Source organism: Propithecus coquereli, unplaced genomic scaffold (assembly GCF_000956105.1).
Source record: "Propithecus coquereli isolate 6110/MARCELLA unplaced genomic scaffold, Pcoq_1.0 Scaffold5, whole genome shotgun sequence".
In the NCBI taxonomy this organism is placed as follows: domain Eukaryota; kingdom Metazoa; phylum Chordata; class Mammalia; order Primates; family Indriidae; genus Propithecus; species Propithecus coquereli.
This window is the reverse complement of record NW_012150840.1, coordinates 17,529,381-17,544,347: the sequence shown is the minus strand read 5'-3', so window position 1 is coordinate 17,544,347 and position 14,967 is coordinate 17,529,381. Positions and strand designations below refer to the sequence as shown.

The window sequence follows — 14,967 nt, the reverse complement described above, 5'->3', positions numbered from 1 at the left end:
ACTGCACTGATCACCACAGCTGTGGTTTTTCCTCCTGTGATCTGAGCTTTAGAATTGTCAAGTGGTGAGATACAAACACATCCTCAGTCACTCCATCTCTGTCATTCTAGACAACAAAACCACAAACACTACCTCCATTTCTCATGATGTCTCCAAAAGACACATGAAAACTTTAGTCCAGAACAGTAGAGCCCTTCCCATTCAATGTTCTGAGCCACCCTCCCCAGCAAGAGCGCTACTTAGCCATCTACTCTGGAACTAGCACACAGAGATCCCGAGAGCTCTGGGACCCCCTCCTGCATTCTCCAGACCTCCTGAGTGAAGACAGAAGGGCTGATCTCTTCTAGAGTTGAAAGCCAAGCTCTCTGTGTAGACCACCAGAGGAGCCCTCCAACCCCTGCACCATCATAATGAAGGGGTACCCCTGGGTAATGGGCATGACCCCCCCTAAGGACAAGGAGCGTTGGAAGAACAGTGGTGCTGGCATGCATCTCTCTCATTCCAACCCGTGTGCCCTGCAGAGAACATGAGGATGGTCCTCAAAGACCAGCTCAGTGCCCACTCCTCAGAAGAGCCTGCCCTGACCTGTGGGCCGTGGGAGTCCCTTCTTCTGAATCCTTGGAGCACTTACAATACCTGTCATGATATAGCTGTGACTTTGTACCATTCATTGCTATTTCTCACGTCAAGTGTCTTCTATTACACAGGGCAGTTCTGCTATAATACTTGTTTTGAAAACACAAATTTGTTCAGTGTGACTGATATATTAGGAAACAGTTTGATCAAAATGCAAATTTTATATTAGCTTACATGCACTATCATCTGCCAGAAACACTGTGAATGCAGAAAACTGTATCTGGCTGAACTGTGCCACCTGGGAATACACAAAATACACACACCTCAAACATCACTGCACATGGCTGAGTCACCCGTCTGGTGTTACAGCCTTCTGTCCCATGTCAGACGACCCTCCGTCTACCACCACACGATAATTCACAAGCAGTAACCCTTCGGAAGCCCACTTCCACAAGCAGATTTCAAGGTAAAGTGCCATGCATATTGTGGTCTTATGTATTTCTTAGACATTTAACGTGCATAAAACTATGCTACTGTTTTTATTCTTAGCATCTTTTGTTTTCTGTGTTACTGATGAGGTTTTTCCGTGTTATCCCCCTAACTCCATTTTCCCCACAGGCCCTGTGGTTTCCATTGTGCGAGCCTGCATACACTGTGGCGATTTCTAGGAACACACATATTGTGCTATAACCATATATTAAATGAGCTAATGTAATATACATATGTCTGGAACAGTGCCAGAATATAGTAGCGTTAGCTACCACCACCACCACCATCGTCATCATTCCATGCTTCATGGAGGCAAAGACCATAACATATAGGCCCTAGGGTAGTGTTCAGTGTCTTGTAATTGTCGATTATTCAATAAACATCTGTTTAATTGACTGACAGGTCAACAGTCACACTTGGTATTTCTTTATAAATTGCCTTCAAGGGCTTTAATGTGCACCACCAGTGAAAAATCATTCATCCTCAGTAAGAAGGCTCAAGGAAGAGATGTCCCAGTTATGTCCTGAAAGGGGATATCAATCCCCCAACTCTTCCACCAGACTCCCCACTCCCCATTGCCCTGCCCCGCCTACCTTTAAGAAGTCAAAGTGCTTCAGCATCTGGGCCACTTTCTCAGCATTCCTCCCTTCATTGAGGAAATCCAACTCCAAAGGCAGGTTCTTCTTGGCTTCATCCACCAGCCACATAAACTCAAACTCTGGGAATAGCTGTTTCACAGCCAGGACAAGCACCTGAAATCCACCAAGCACCCCATCAGTCAGCCCACAGCACCCACCAAGGGAGGTACATTTCTTACCCTCCTTCTGGGTCCCCTTGGAGTAAGGGTGGGTGGGGAAACTGCTCCCCTGGGGTCCATCTCTGTAGTCTACACCAAGTCCAAGATGACAACAGCTGGCAGTAACCATGACTACTACTGTCTGCTAAGCACTGCCCACGTGCCCAGCACTCGGCTAAGCACTTTGTTTACTATCCCTCTTAATCCTCACAACTCTGGGAGGTACACAGATGCACATCCTATCATCCCCATTTCATAGATGAGGAACCTGAGCCTCTGAGAGGTTATATGATTTTCCCAAATTTGCCCAGCAGAAGTACAGAGCCAGAATTCCACTTGGGTCTACCCAACTCCAAGGCCCTTACTCTGAAGCACTTCGCTCAACTGCTGCTGTTGCTGCTCCCAGATTTGCTCTTCATGGTCCTGTTTACAAAGCACTGAGAGGTGCTGCAATTGTGACTGTCATTTTTTTTTTCTTTTTTAAGCTAACTGGTTGGTACTCAAGCATTTATAATATTATTTTCTATACTTCTGTATGTCTAAAATATTTCATAATAAAAAATTAAATTGGAATAAGAAAACAAGGCTGGACCTGGCAATAGATAAAGGATTTGACCATTTGGATAAAAAGCTTGACTTTTTGGCAATTTGGATCCACAGTAGATTCTTGAGCAGTGACATGACGAAAAGAGGGTTTAGAAGACTTATCTGGCATCCAGGTGTCAGTTTAACGATGTGAAATTAAACGCCACGGCAGAGAACAAGAGCCCAGTGAGATGGGAAGAGCACGTCACAGTCCCTCCGTGGGCAGGGACTCAGTCCTGGGGCTGCTCCACCACCAGGGCCCTGGATTTGAGACAGTTTCACAAGTTCACAGGTGATGGCTCTGTAGGCAGCGAGCGAGGGTGATACCAGGGATGTGGAAGGTGTTCCAGAATTCCGAGAGGGAAACACAAAAGGCAGCTCCCCTGCTCTCCCATAAGCTTTCCTGTCGTGCTCAAAGCCAGGCCTGGTGAGAACCACCGACTGATGGTCCCAGTAATTCTTGGTGTAGATTACAGTCCGAGTTCTCTGAAAACATCCACCTCCACCCCTGGCTACAGCAGACAGCAATGAGCAGGGACTAAAAAGCCATGGGCCTGGTGGTATCAAAACACCTTCCCCTGATCTCCCCAGAAGGACTTACTGGGCCACAGCTAACAGCCTTGTCTTGTGCTTCTTTTTGCCCTGATCTACGATATTATGTCCAAAAAGGCGTTCGGCACGTGTGATCCAAAAGAAATAAATCTAAAGCCAGGCCATTAACTAAAAGGCACTTACGGCTTTGTTTTTAAACCCTATGTCCTGGGTGATATACCAGACGCCATTCTAAAAGAATCACCACACAGGGCTATTATATACTCAATTTCTACCAAAACCCCTTTTAATTATCTTAGGATGTAGTTTAATTTCTTTTCAGTCTTATCTGGTCTTTCATGGGCTAGACCTGTGACCTTATGATAATCGATTTAGTTTATGTTTTGTTTCTGTTTGTGTCACATGAGACTAGGAGGGAGAGGTGGCAACAGAAAGGTCCAGATCACACGAGTCAGATCCAGGCACCTGGGCATGGCAGCCTCCAGACATCACATCTCATCACAGTGCCCTCAGATGGCCCTCGGTAGCCACCGAAGCTAGGGCAGAGCAGGAGCACAGGAAACAGAAGCGACTCACACAGGCTGTGGCCAAGCACGCCATCTAAGGCACCTGAATTCCACTCTATGGGCTCTGAGAGAAGCCCTAAGGCATATTGCTCCAGGCTAAATTTCAAAGGGCCTCGCCCAGGCAGGGCAAGGAAAGGAGCCACAGTGAGGTCCCCTCATTTGTTCAATCAATATTTACTGATTACCCTCTACGTAATTAGCCTGGGCCAGATACGAGTATATACAGGGAGCTACCTGTAGCCTAGTGAGGCCTATCCCTGGGGGGTGAAGCTTACAGCCAAACAACAATTCCTCATTTATTATATGGCCATTGTTATTTGTGAAATTTTAAATTATTATTAATATCCAAACAGCGCTGAGAGGCACATTAAAGATTTTTTCTATTACTAATCAATGACATAATTAGTCATCACTAACACTATTGGTTATTATTAATACCTGATGTCATTAATCATAAAAGCAGGCATAGATTTTATTAATAATTGCTAATAACTAATGAATAAACTGATTCATAACCCAAAAAACTTTACAGTGCTCATAAAACTGGTTACTAAAGCATTCTGTGGGTTGTGGGTCAGTCCCTTGGTTACTTTAAACCGAAAAGGCTTGTTTGAATGGAAGTCAGTGGTTCTTAGCTTTACGGGAGGTCACCATCCCCTTTATGGGAGGTCATCAATTTGAAAACCTGATGCCAGCTAGGAAGCCCAGAAAACGTACATACTCACATAATTTTGCACATAACTCAGGGGGTTCACCAGACCCTTGAAATTCACTGGTGGGGAGGGGAGGTCAGGTTAAGAGTCATCTGGTCCAAGTAGTTTTGGGCTGCTGCCATTTTAGACTTTTCTTGGCTGAAGACAGTAAAATAGAACTCCTCAGTTTCACCTTCTGTTTTCATTCACTTCCCTTCTTAGATGAATCCATTTAGCCTGCCCTAAGCAGATTCATCTCACTTTTCGACAACAGATGCAAGCAACTAAAATAAAACAGCTGTTATCAATTCAACTTTTTGATTTTTCTCCCCAAATGTATCTTTCTCCATAAAATTCTTCCAACAGCCAATGTTTTCACCAGCACCCACCACATACTTAACACTCAGCAGATGTTTATCAAATACACGAACGAATGAGTGAATAAATAAATGAATGAACAAATGAATGTTTCAAAGAGTTTGTCTTCTCCTCTGAGATAATTACAGTTTCACCTGTGTATTATCCAAAGGGATCAAGTTTTTCTGTTACTGAGGTCTTGGTGGAAAGAGCAAGAACCTGTGAATTTTGGGGAACCATAGTTTCAGAATCCCTGAGAATTCTCTGCTTGATCTGGAACCTTATGAGTCATTCAAAAATTAATACTTTCTTCGAGGTAAAATAATAAAATTATTTTCCTATAGGGTCACTGGCTCACACGAAGACAAAATCAATTGTGGGCCATAAAGAAATATAATGGGGAAAATGAAGAGTCACATAGAAGTTTGAAAACTAGTGACTGTTATTTACAATAGAAAAAAAATGGAAATTATCATTATTTAGTACCTACTACATGCCAGGCACTGTGCTATAAGGCACTTTACAGATGCATTATTGTTTAATCCTCTTCTTGCCAATTTTACATAGAAGAAAACAGGTTTCTGGAGGTCAAGGTCATATAGTTTATAATTGCCAAAACAGGATCTGGACCCAGGTTTTTCTTGTTCTTTCTTTATGCAGCCCTGCCTCATGCAACACAATACAGGACAACACAATAGGAAGCTCAAGATAAGACACAGAAAGGGCTTTGTAAACTGTAAAATGCAACTGAAATGCAAGTTGCTGTTATCCAGTTATTATATATTATAAAAGAAATAATGTGCTACAGAAAAAGAGCACACTAAATAGAACGCCTGTACCAATCCAAACTGGTAAAAATGAATGTCCGACAAGGATCGAAAATCAATTCAGAGTGATGTAAACAGCTTGCCATTCATGGGGTTTATCTTTGTTCTGATAAGTTATTAAAGTACACACGTTTTAGAAAACAGAATTATAGTGCAAAGAGAAGTTTCCATGGGATGGCCTACGTCTCTGGATATTTTTACATATATTTTTAAAAATAAAATCACTGTTGGATTCTGTGCCAACACAAACATTACCTAGCCACCCACTGTTCAATCAACACATTTAGTAAAGAAAGAAGATGACAGACAGCACGCACTGCAAATGCTGCTCAAAAAAACACAAAAACATGACTGTCACAGGTCTTTATTTTTACAGACCCTTAGGATGGGCCAAATGACGTCAAGTGGTGCTCAGGCCAGAGAGTTCTGCCCCAACATAGCAGAGAGCTTTAGGGCCTGGTGGTACATGGTGGGCAAAGTACTTGGCCATCAGTTAGATTCCTTCAGGACGATAGAGCAAGGGGGTGTTATCACTAATCAGAAGCCTGAGAGATAACTAGGAGTGATACGGGGTGGTTGGGACCTGGGGACTATGGTCTTCCCACAGCTCACAGATCATCTGAGTCCTACCCTGCCCTCAAGCAGTGAGAATGGAAATGAGATGTGGCCCGCTAAGCTCCCTGCTAATGTGGGCAGAAAAGAACTGCTGCAAAGCCAGCCCGCCAGCAGACGGATGGACTATGCTTCGTCAGTTCACCCCTTCCTGCTGAATCATTGTTCCAATCTCTAGGCCCAATTAGTCTGGCTCTGGACAGCCACTCAAATCAATAAGAGTCACTGGCCATGCATCTAGAAGTGGAGTTGCCCCAACTATTAAAGGGACAATATCAGGTGATAATGACAAAGCTGAAAAACATCCTCGCCTGTGCCTTTCTCTTTTGTGCAAAGTCATTGACACCATCAGATTCATCGAACACCATTTGCTGAGAATCAGCCCCATTCTCTGCCATCATTAACAGTCTATCCCAGAGACTGTCTCCATTTCCCAAGAGGAATGCCAGGTTCACAGGAGGCACAAAGCACTAGGGTGCCACATGCTACTGGGTGCCAACCCAACAGCCATCTCCTCTACCTTCCTGGCTAACAGAATCCTAGAGTTTTGCATCTTTCATGTCCACCAAGGAAAGCAAGCCTGAGAAGGTGAATCAAGATTGGTTTAAGCCAATCAAGGTGGTCTCATTTCTCTTGCCTAGACTGATTTAGGCATGGGCATTATTCTGGCCAAGAAGAAATGAAAGGAATTCCACCAGGGAACTCCTTTTTTATAAGGAATATGAGCGGGAGAAAAACAGGCCCTCTTTGGCATCTGGGTGTGACCTAGCTGTAACAACAGGAACTACTGCAGTTGTTTTGGGCACCTGAGGGACACTCGCTTAGGAGGACAAGCCAGGAAGCTGAGATGGCAGAGAGAAAGATGGAAAGAACCTGGGTCCTCACAAACCACAATGAGGTGCTGGATTAGTCCAGTTGATCCAACTTCCAGATGTCTTCGCATGTGACATAATATGGATTATTATTATCTATTCCACTTTCAGTTCAATTTTCTAATTCTTTTTTTTTTAAGCCAAATTGGATTTTCTGATTCCTAGAGCAAAAACATCCTAACTGATACAACTAGTAGACACCACCTCCTTGCTCCACTGTCTCATTCCTGTAGGCCCCTATCCCCCTCTATCCTTACAGCAGATACACATTTGGATTTATAAGCTCACCTCTGAAAATGCAAATATGCAGAGGTTAAATCTATCAGTCACTCTCTCTTTAGTGTGAACTGCTTTAATCAGACTGCCTTCCTCTCAAGACCAGGCTGTGCTCAATGATGCAGGGATGGAGAACCTGCAGCCTTGGGACCACGTGTGGCCTTCCAGATCTGTGAGTGTGGCTTTTTGACTAAATCCAAATTTTACAGAACAAATCCTTTTAATAAAACTAACTTAGGGGGATGAAAGATGCACAACAGGAGAGAGTAGGAGGGCACACAATACCTGGAACCGGCATGAAAGGAGGCACAGAGGACTATGCAGAAAAGTAGCTTTGCCTCCCCTCTTAAGTTTCTGGTGGCTAATGTAGCCCTAATGACCCCTAGAAAACATTCTCCTCCTGCCAAGAATGGCTGAGCACCTTTCTGGGGTTGTCATTCCTAAAACCAAGATACCATTTAGGTCTGGACTCAGGAAAGAAAACAACTGATTTCAAATATCAAACAAAATTAGCTTTCCAGTTGGGCTCTTCTTGCTTTTGCAACAGAGAAGGACCCAGGCAGGACTTTTTCCACCAGAGACCAAGCCCAGTGAGAAGGCAGTGCCAGCCAGTGCTGCTGCTAACGCTGATGGTCGTTGGGGCTGTTTTCCTGAAGGCTGTGAGTGTGGGTCTCGGCTGTGCCTTGTGATCCTGGCCCCAGCACTGCCTCAGCCACTGCCAAGGAGCCACTCTGTACTCTGCACACAGCCTGCCAGGCTGTGCTTCCCAAGAAAAGCATCTGATGCTTATCTTAGGGAGGAAGATGCCAAATCATTATTACTGCTATTATTGCTATGACCTTACAGCAACCATTACTTAGGGAGCCAGCGAGGCTCTGAGCAGAGAAAAAGTGACAGCTGTCCTCCCAGCCCAAGTGGGCCCTGATGGCACTGCTGGGCAGAGACAGGTTCCTGCCTGAGCCAGGAGTGGCTGCTGGGAATTAGGAAGCCCAGTGATCCTCCGAGACTCCCGCTTCTCTCCCAGCTATGGCTGTTCCATAGCTCCCGACAGGTGCTCAAAAACTCAAGTTTCCAGGTTGATGCCCAGTGTCACCCAGCAATCCTGCCGTCTCGCTCCAGCCAGCTCCCTCTTCCGTTGCACACAGCAGCTGTTCCAAACCTTCACCCACCTCAAGCCTCCAATGCCACCTTCTACCCCCTCATTCTCAGCAGATGGTCTTGCCTCCTACTTCTGAGAAAAAATAGAGGCTATCAGGCCACTACACACTCCACTGCCCACTTTCCCTCCCCCTCTCCCCTCTGCCCCACACACTCCTCTGCACCCAGCCCTACCACCTTCCTCTGGGCTCAAAACAAGGCTGATCAAAGGCTAATGTTTCCACCTGTGCTCCTGGTGCCCAATCTCATGAATCTCCTCCTGGATTTGATCTAGCAATTACTTCTCTCTGCTGAATCCCCAATCCCCCCGCTTCAAGCTGCAAGCCTGCTCAAGTCTCCCCAACACTTAATCCCATGCTCTGCTCTAACCACGACCCTAACTCTCCTCAGCCTTCCACAGCTAAACATTTAAAAACAGTATATTCTACATCAAGGGTCTCTACTTCCTCGGGACTTAATTCTCTTGCACCCCCTCAGGCCACTATAGCTGCTCTTCCTAACAATGCTAAATCACCAAATCCAAAATACTCTTCTCAGTACTTTACTGATTTGATCTCGCATTTGACAATGTTGAGTAATTCCGGTAGATTCTATTTTCCAAAATGGCTGCAATAATATCTCCCATTCTGATAGCTTCTAGAACCTTGCCACTCTCCCATTAAGAGAGAGTCTACATCCCCACCCCTGAACTAAGGGGCCTTTGTGACTGCTTCATCCAATAGAGTAAGGAAGAAGTAATCCCATATGCCCTCCGAAGCTGGGTCATAAAACTGTGAGGTACTTTCAGCCTTACTCTTTTGGGACACTTGCTCTTAAAACCCAGCCACCATGCTGTGAGGAAGCCCAAACAGCCATGTAGAAGCTGACACGGAGAGAAACTAAGGCCCTGGCCCACAGCCCCAGTTGAGGTCCCAGACAACAGCCAGCACCAACTTGCCACCCACGGGAATGAGCCACCTTGGAAGTGGCTCCTCCAGCCCCTAGTCAAGCTACCCCAGCTAGAGCTGCATAAAACAGGTGAGTTTCTCTGCCAAGACCTGGCCGAACTGCAGATTCACAAGCAAAACTCATGACTTGTTTTAAGCCACCAAGTTTTAAGGTGAGTCATTATGCAGCATTAGATAACTGATAACAGTGCTCTCTTCTTGAATTTTTTCTCACTGTATGTAGCAGCATGACTCAATCCGGGTTATTCTCCAGCCTCTCTGACCATGCCTTCTTAGTCATGAATTTATCCCTGTGGACTCATTCCTAAAACAGCAATGTTCCTCATGGTTTTTTTCCTTGCCCTCTCTCTTCTTTTATAACCCTACAAACCTTCTCTAAGTGATCTCAACTACTCCTCCAGATTCAGCTGCCATGAGTATCTTTGCTCTAAGTCCTGAATCTGTATTCCAGCCTGGACTCCAGGTGGACACGGAAAGCCTTATCCAAAACTATCGACAGCAGTATCTTACCCCCATGCTTGCACCAATACCCATGTCTCTTTGCTCTGAGATCCACCCCAACCCCCTTACTCTCGTGAGAACCTACATTTTCCAGGCTCCCTTGCTAATTTGCTTCCAGCGACGTTTGGCCAGTGGGCAACCCTGATGGAATATCGGGGGACAGGAGAAGGTGAAAAAGCCTCTGCCTCAAACAGCATCTGTGGCTCCAACTCCCAGGCGACAAGCCCCCCATCTGTGACCTGGCTCCCAGTGGACAAGCTCTCCACAGTCCCAGCCTCTGCCAGGTGGTCCCAGCTCCTGGGCTCCAGAGAACCACATCGCCTCTTTGTCTCTCCACCTTGAGAATGGCAGTGGCTTCCTGTGTTGGTGACTGTCTCACCACCCCATCTGGCTTCTCAGCAATTCTGTCTCTTATAAACCCAATTTTCTGTTTTAAATTCCCTCTGTGTGAAATACCTAGAGCAATTTCTTTTTCCCTGACTGAACCTTGTCTGATATAGTAGTCTTAGAACCTTGTCTGGTAGTCCACCCATAGCCAGGGTTTTGCTTTCCTAGGTTTCAGTCACCTACAGTCAACTATGGCCTGAAAATAGCTGAGTACAATATTTTGAGACAGAGAGAGAGAGAAAGAGAGAGACAGAGACACCACATTTGCAATTTTTTTTTTTTTTTTTTTTTGAGACAGAGTCTCCCTCTGTTGCCCAGGCTAGAGTGCAGTGGTGTCTTGATAGCTCACTGTAACCTCAAACTCCTGGGCTCAAGTGATCCTCCTGCTTCAGCCTCCCGAGTAGCTGGGACTACAGGCACGTACCACCACGCCCAGTTAATTTTTCCATTTTTTGTAGAAACAGGGTCTCACTCTTGCTCAAGCTGATCTCAAACTCCTGGCCTCAAGTCATTCTACCACCTTGGCCTTCTAAAGTGCCAGGATTATAGGCGTGAGCCACCATGGCCAGCCCATGTTACTTTTATTATAGCATATTGTTCTATTTTGCTATTGGTTACTGTTGTTAATCTCTTGCTGTGCATAATTTATAAATTAAACTTTATCATAGGTATGTACATATAAGAAAAAACAGTATGTACAAGGTTCAGCACTATTCAAGGTTTGAGACATCCTCCGGGAGTCTTAGAATGTGTCCTGCACCAATAAGGGAACACTAGTGTACATGGTGAAAGGCACCCACACTTAATCATTTAAGCCAGAAACCTAAGGTGCTTCAGTTTCCTCCTCGTTCATGACACCACTTGCCCCCACCCCATGTAAAGCAGGTCACATGGTCCTGATGACTCCACCCCCACTGCACTGCCTTGCTTCACATCATTGTTTCTCTCTCGGACCAATGCTGCAGCCACTCAATTAGTCTCCTGGCTAGAGTCTGTCTGCCTTCCGATACATCTTCCAGACTGCCAACAGATTTTTATTTCTAATGCACATCTGATCATGACACTCCCCTGATTAAAATTCTTAAATGATTTCCCACTGACTACAGGAGAAAATCAGATTTACTCAGGTCCACAAATATGTACTGAGCATTGCCTGCGTATACCGTTCTACACCTCAGCTGGAACAGAAGGCCCTCCTGGTTCTGTCCTGCCTGCCTTCCCAGCCTCATCTCCAGCCACTGCCAGCTCGTACCATCTGAACCAGATGAAGTCCCCCGAGCACACCCTGTTCTCTAGGACTCGGGCCTTCACACATGCTGGGCTGTCCTTCCCCTGCCTGGCTATCTCAAGAGTCACCTCCTCGCTGCAGCCCCCTGGGCACCCCCCATCCATCCAGGCACAGTGGTCCATGGCACTCTGCAAACACCCTTTTGACAGAGCTCACGTCCTCCATCTGTGGCTGTTGACATACCTGTCTCCTTTACCAAATGGGGAGCTCTGTGAGATGAAGATGGAGCTCCCTCACTCACATGTCCCCAGCACCCACCTAGTGCCTAGAGCAGAAGAAACTCTCCATATATGTGTTAAGTTTGGTTAAAGTGAGTTCAAAGAATAAACTATGATTCCAGAGTGAGGAAAGGGAACAAAGGACAGGGAAAGAGAAAAGGAAAGAGAGGGACATGCTAGCATGTTAAACAGGTTGCTGACCTCCCCGTGTGCGGTGCTGGCTACTGCCCCAAGCAATGCCCGGCTCGCCCTCTTTCTCCCTTGTTCTGAGCATGGAGCTAGAAAAATCCACTAGGGCATTTCCTATGGCCCTTTTCAGGCAGGTAAGTATAGTCAAAACAACTATCAGATAAGCAAACTTAAAATCTGCAAAAATATTTCTATGTGATCTGCAAGTCATTTTTACATCCCTGTAGACCACATACTCCCTTTTGTTATAATTTAACAAGTTAAGATGTAACTTTGCATACCCCCACGGAAATCACGTTTGATTCATCTCATTTCTGCAACATCCCCGTGATGTCCCCTCCCCCTCAGCCCCAGCAGCTGCTCAGAGCGTTCTGAGACCATCAGTTTCCAGGGACAAGAAGTGACAACCCCGCCACGGGGTCTAGTGATCAGAGTTGCCACGATCCCTCCTCTCCCACTCTGCTGCTCAAAGGGCCACCCTCCAGCCACCAGCCTGAACCAGCGTCACTGGGGCTGCCAGGATCAGGGGCAATGTAGGCTGAGGACAAAGGAAGAAAGGGCTCTCTCTCTCACCTCCATCAGGAGAATGTCCTTCGAGCTCTGAGACTGCACCTTTGGGTGCTGGACCTTCACGGCCACTGTCCGCCCGTCACGCAGCACCGCCTTGTGGACCTGGGCCAGGGAGGCTGCCCCCAGAGGGGTGTCGTCGAAGCTCATGAACAAATCATGGATCTGCCGGGAGTGGAGGGAGGACAGAGCAGTTGAGAAGATGACCCAATCCAGCAAGAGGGGTCCAGGAAGACAGGCCAGAGACAGGGCTGCCCGCTGCCCTCACGACAGATTTCTGCTCTATCAGTTGTGCACCAACCGAGGGCCTCACCTGGGCCCTTGGCTGCCATGGAGATTCGCACCAGGCATATAGAGAAAGGGGGACAGAAGAGTCCTGTAGAGGGCGTGTCCTCATACATGTGCACGGGGGCACCCCATCAAAAGCCAGAGAGTGCTATCTGGAGTGCTCAGAACTGAGTATCATCCAACCATTTAATTGTGCACCATTGTGCCCCCTGGGCACTCCTACATGACAATCCAGACTTTACAGAACATGGGCCCATGGCAGCCCAGGACAGGGATCAGACGGAAGATGCTTCAATCCCACCAACTGGGAAAGCTCAAGGAGCCCTGGACAGAGACTCCAGACCCAACAACCTGCCCCTTGTTCCTGCCCAAGCAGCAGCCTCAGCATGGGTCCCCGAGCCCACCACGGCCCGGCCACTCTGAGTGATCCCAGGGTTGCAAGCCAGAGCCTTGCTTTTGGTCCTCACCTGCAGTGCCAGCCAAAGGGGACAGCAAGAGACCCTTCCCTACCCTCTCGGTGCCTCATAATCTCTTTCTATGAAGTGGAAAATATATTTCTTACTCTTCCTTCTCCTCCTCCCTCCTTCCCTCTTAGAAATGCCAAACCAATTCTCCTGAAGAAAAAATTCTTTCTGACTTGAGTGGTCACAACTACCTACACGGTCCAGATATGAATATTTTACCAGATGGGAAGGAGCCCCCAACGGCCCTTTTCAACAATGGCTGAAATCCTAATCCTCTCCATTTCTTTAAGCCCCTGTACAGCCTCACAACTGTGGAAAGTGCAGACAGTCTCACATGCACACGCACAGATGTGTGCGGATATAACAGTGCCATGCCTCCCTCCCGCCACCCCCACCCCCAGGCTCTCACACTCTGAGGCCTGTTCAGTCCGTGCCCCTCCTCCCTTGGTCCCCACTTCCACGGTAGCCCCTCTGCCCTGCCCTACAGCCCCTCTCCTTGGATATCTGAAGACCCCCACAGCCACCATCCCACCCTGTCTGCCAGGCTGCACCATCACCTTGCTAATCTCACCTCATAAATCAGTCCTTCCAGCCCTGTCATTGTTTTTGGAGCTTTCACTAATCTCCATCCCATTTACCAAACATCCTGCCCAGATCAAAGGCCCAGGCCACATGGGGAAGGGCCTGCGCTCCTCCGTCACAAGAGGTGGGTGTGGCTTCCTGTCCTGCGTCCTTCTCGCTGGATTCTTACTGGAACCCCTCCCATGCCTGGTGCTCCCTGCTCCCCCACAACACACTTGTCTTTCCCTCCTCCCTGAGTTCAAGGCTCCCTAATGGCAAGATTCTTCCTTCGTCATCCACCCCAATCGCCTTGGCACTCTCAGCACAAGAACCCTATCATGGCCCGGGCTTGGGATGGGAGAACACCAGGACCATCACCCCTATAAACCCCATTAGAACATCGGGTCCAAGCGGGCAGGGGTTTTTGTCTGTTCTGTTCACTGCTGAACTCCCTGCACCTAGAACGGGGTTAGAACTAGTCGGCACCAAACAAATATTCGTTGAATGACTGGATCCACTATTCTCTCCACTGGAGAAGAATTAAATCAACTTTCTCTTCCCTTTGAAATGCCTAGACCTTCCTGCTCCCATCTCACACTCCTACTAATCTGAAGACCTCAAATGTATAACTTTCCAAAGTAGTAAAAGCACAGGTCACAGATGGGATTTACCTAGGCAGACTCCACCTGCTACTCCGAGGTGGGTGTGGGACCTTGGCCTGGCCAATCAGAACCCTGAAGACCCCTGGCCACATGGATTGGTTTAGAGATGACACATGACTCAACTGGTCCAATCAGACTCAATTGTTTGACTTTTGTTTGAACTACAGAAGAGATGCTTTCTTTCTGTTGAACTTGAACATAAAAATATAAGCCTGGAGTCGGGCTGCTGAGGGTCACATAGTAGCAACAAAGAAGAAAGCAGAGCCAAGAGACAGAGGGAGTGAATCCTGGTCACAGTGTCTGAGCCTCTTGATCTAGCCATGCCTGAGTACCCACTACCCACCCCATAATTCCTTTATTTGCTCAAGTCAGTTTAAGTTTTCCGTCACACACAACTGAAGAGGCTCTGACTGATACAATGTGTTCTTTGGCCCCAGCTAGGATAAACGGAAGCAGCCCAGCACCCCCAAAAGACCCAGCGAGAGTGAGTTCCGTCCCCTCCCCACCCTCTTGCTGGGACAGGGATCCAGGAACAGA

General features: G+C 47.1%; 1 protein-coding gene across 1 annotated transcript in view; it reads right to left on the bottom strand.

Moving 5' to 3' along the window:
* ADCK1 (aarF domain containing kinase 1) overlaps positions 1–14,967 on the bottom strand; it is a 95,704-nt gene that overhangs the window by 25,586 nt on the left and 55,151 nt on the right. The window contains exons 4-5 of the mRNA XM_012656106.1: positions 12,462–12,620; positions 1,659–1,817 (exon numbers count right to left, since the gene is read on the bottom strand). Coding sequence (XP_012511560.1) covers positions 1,659–1,817; positions 12,462–12,620 — 318 coding nt within the window. The remainder of the gene's footprint in view (positions 1–1,658; positions 1,818–12,461; positions 12,621–14,967) is intronic.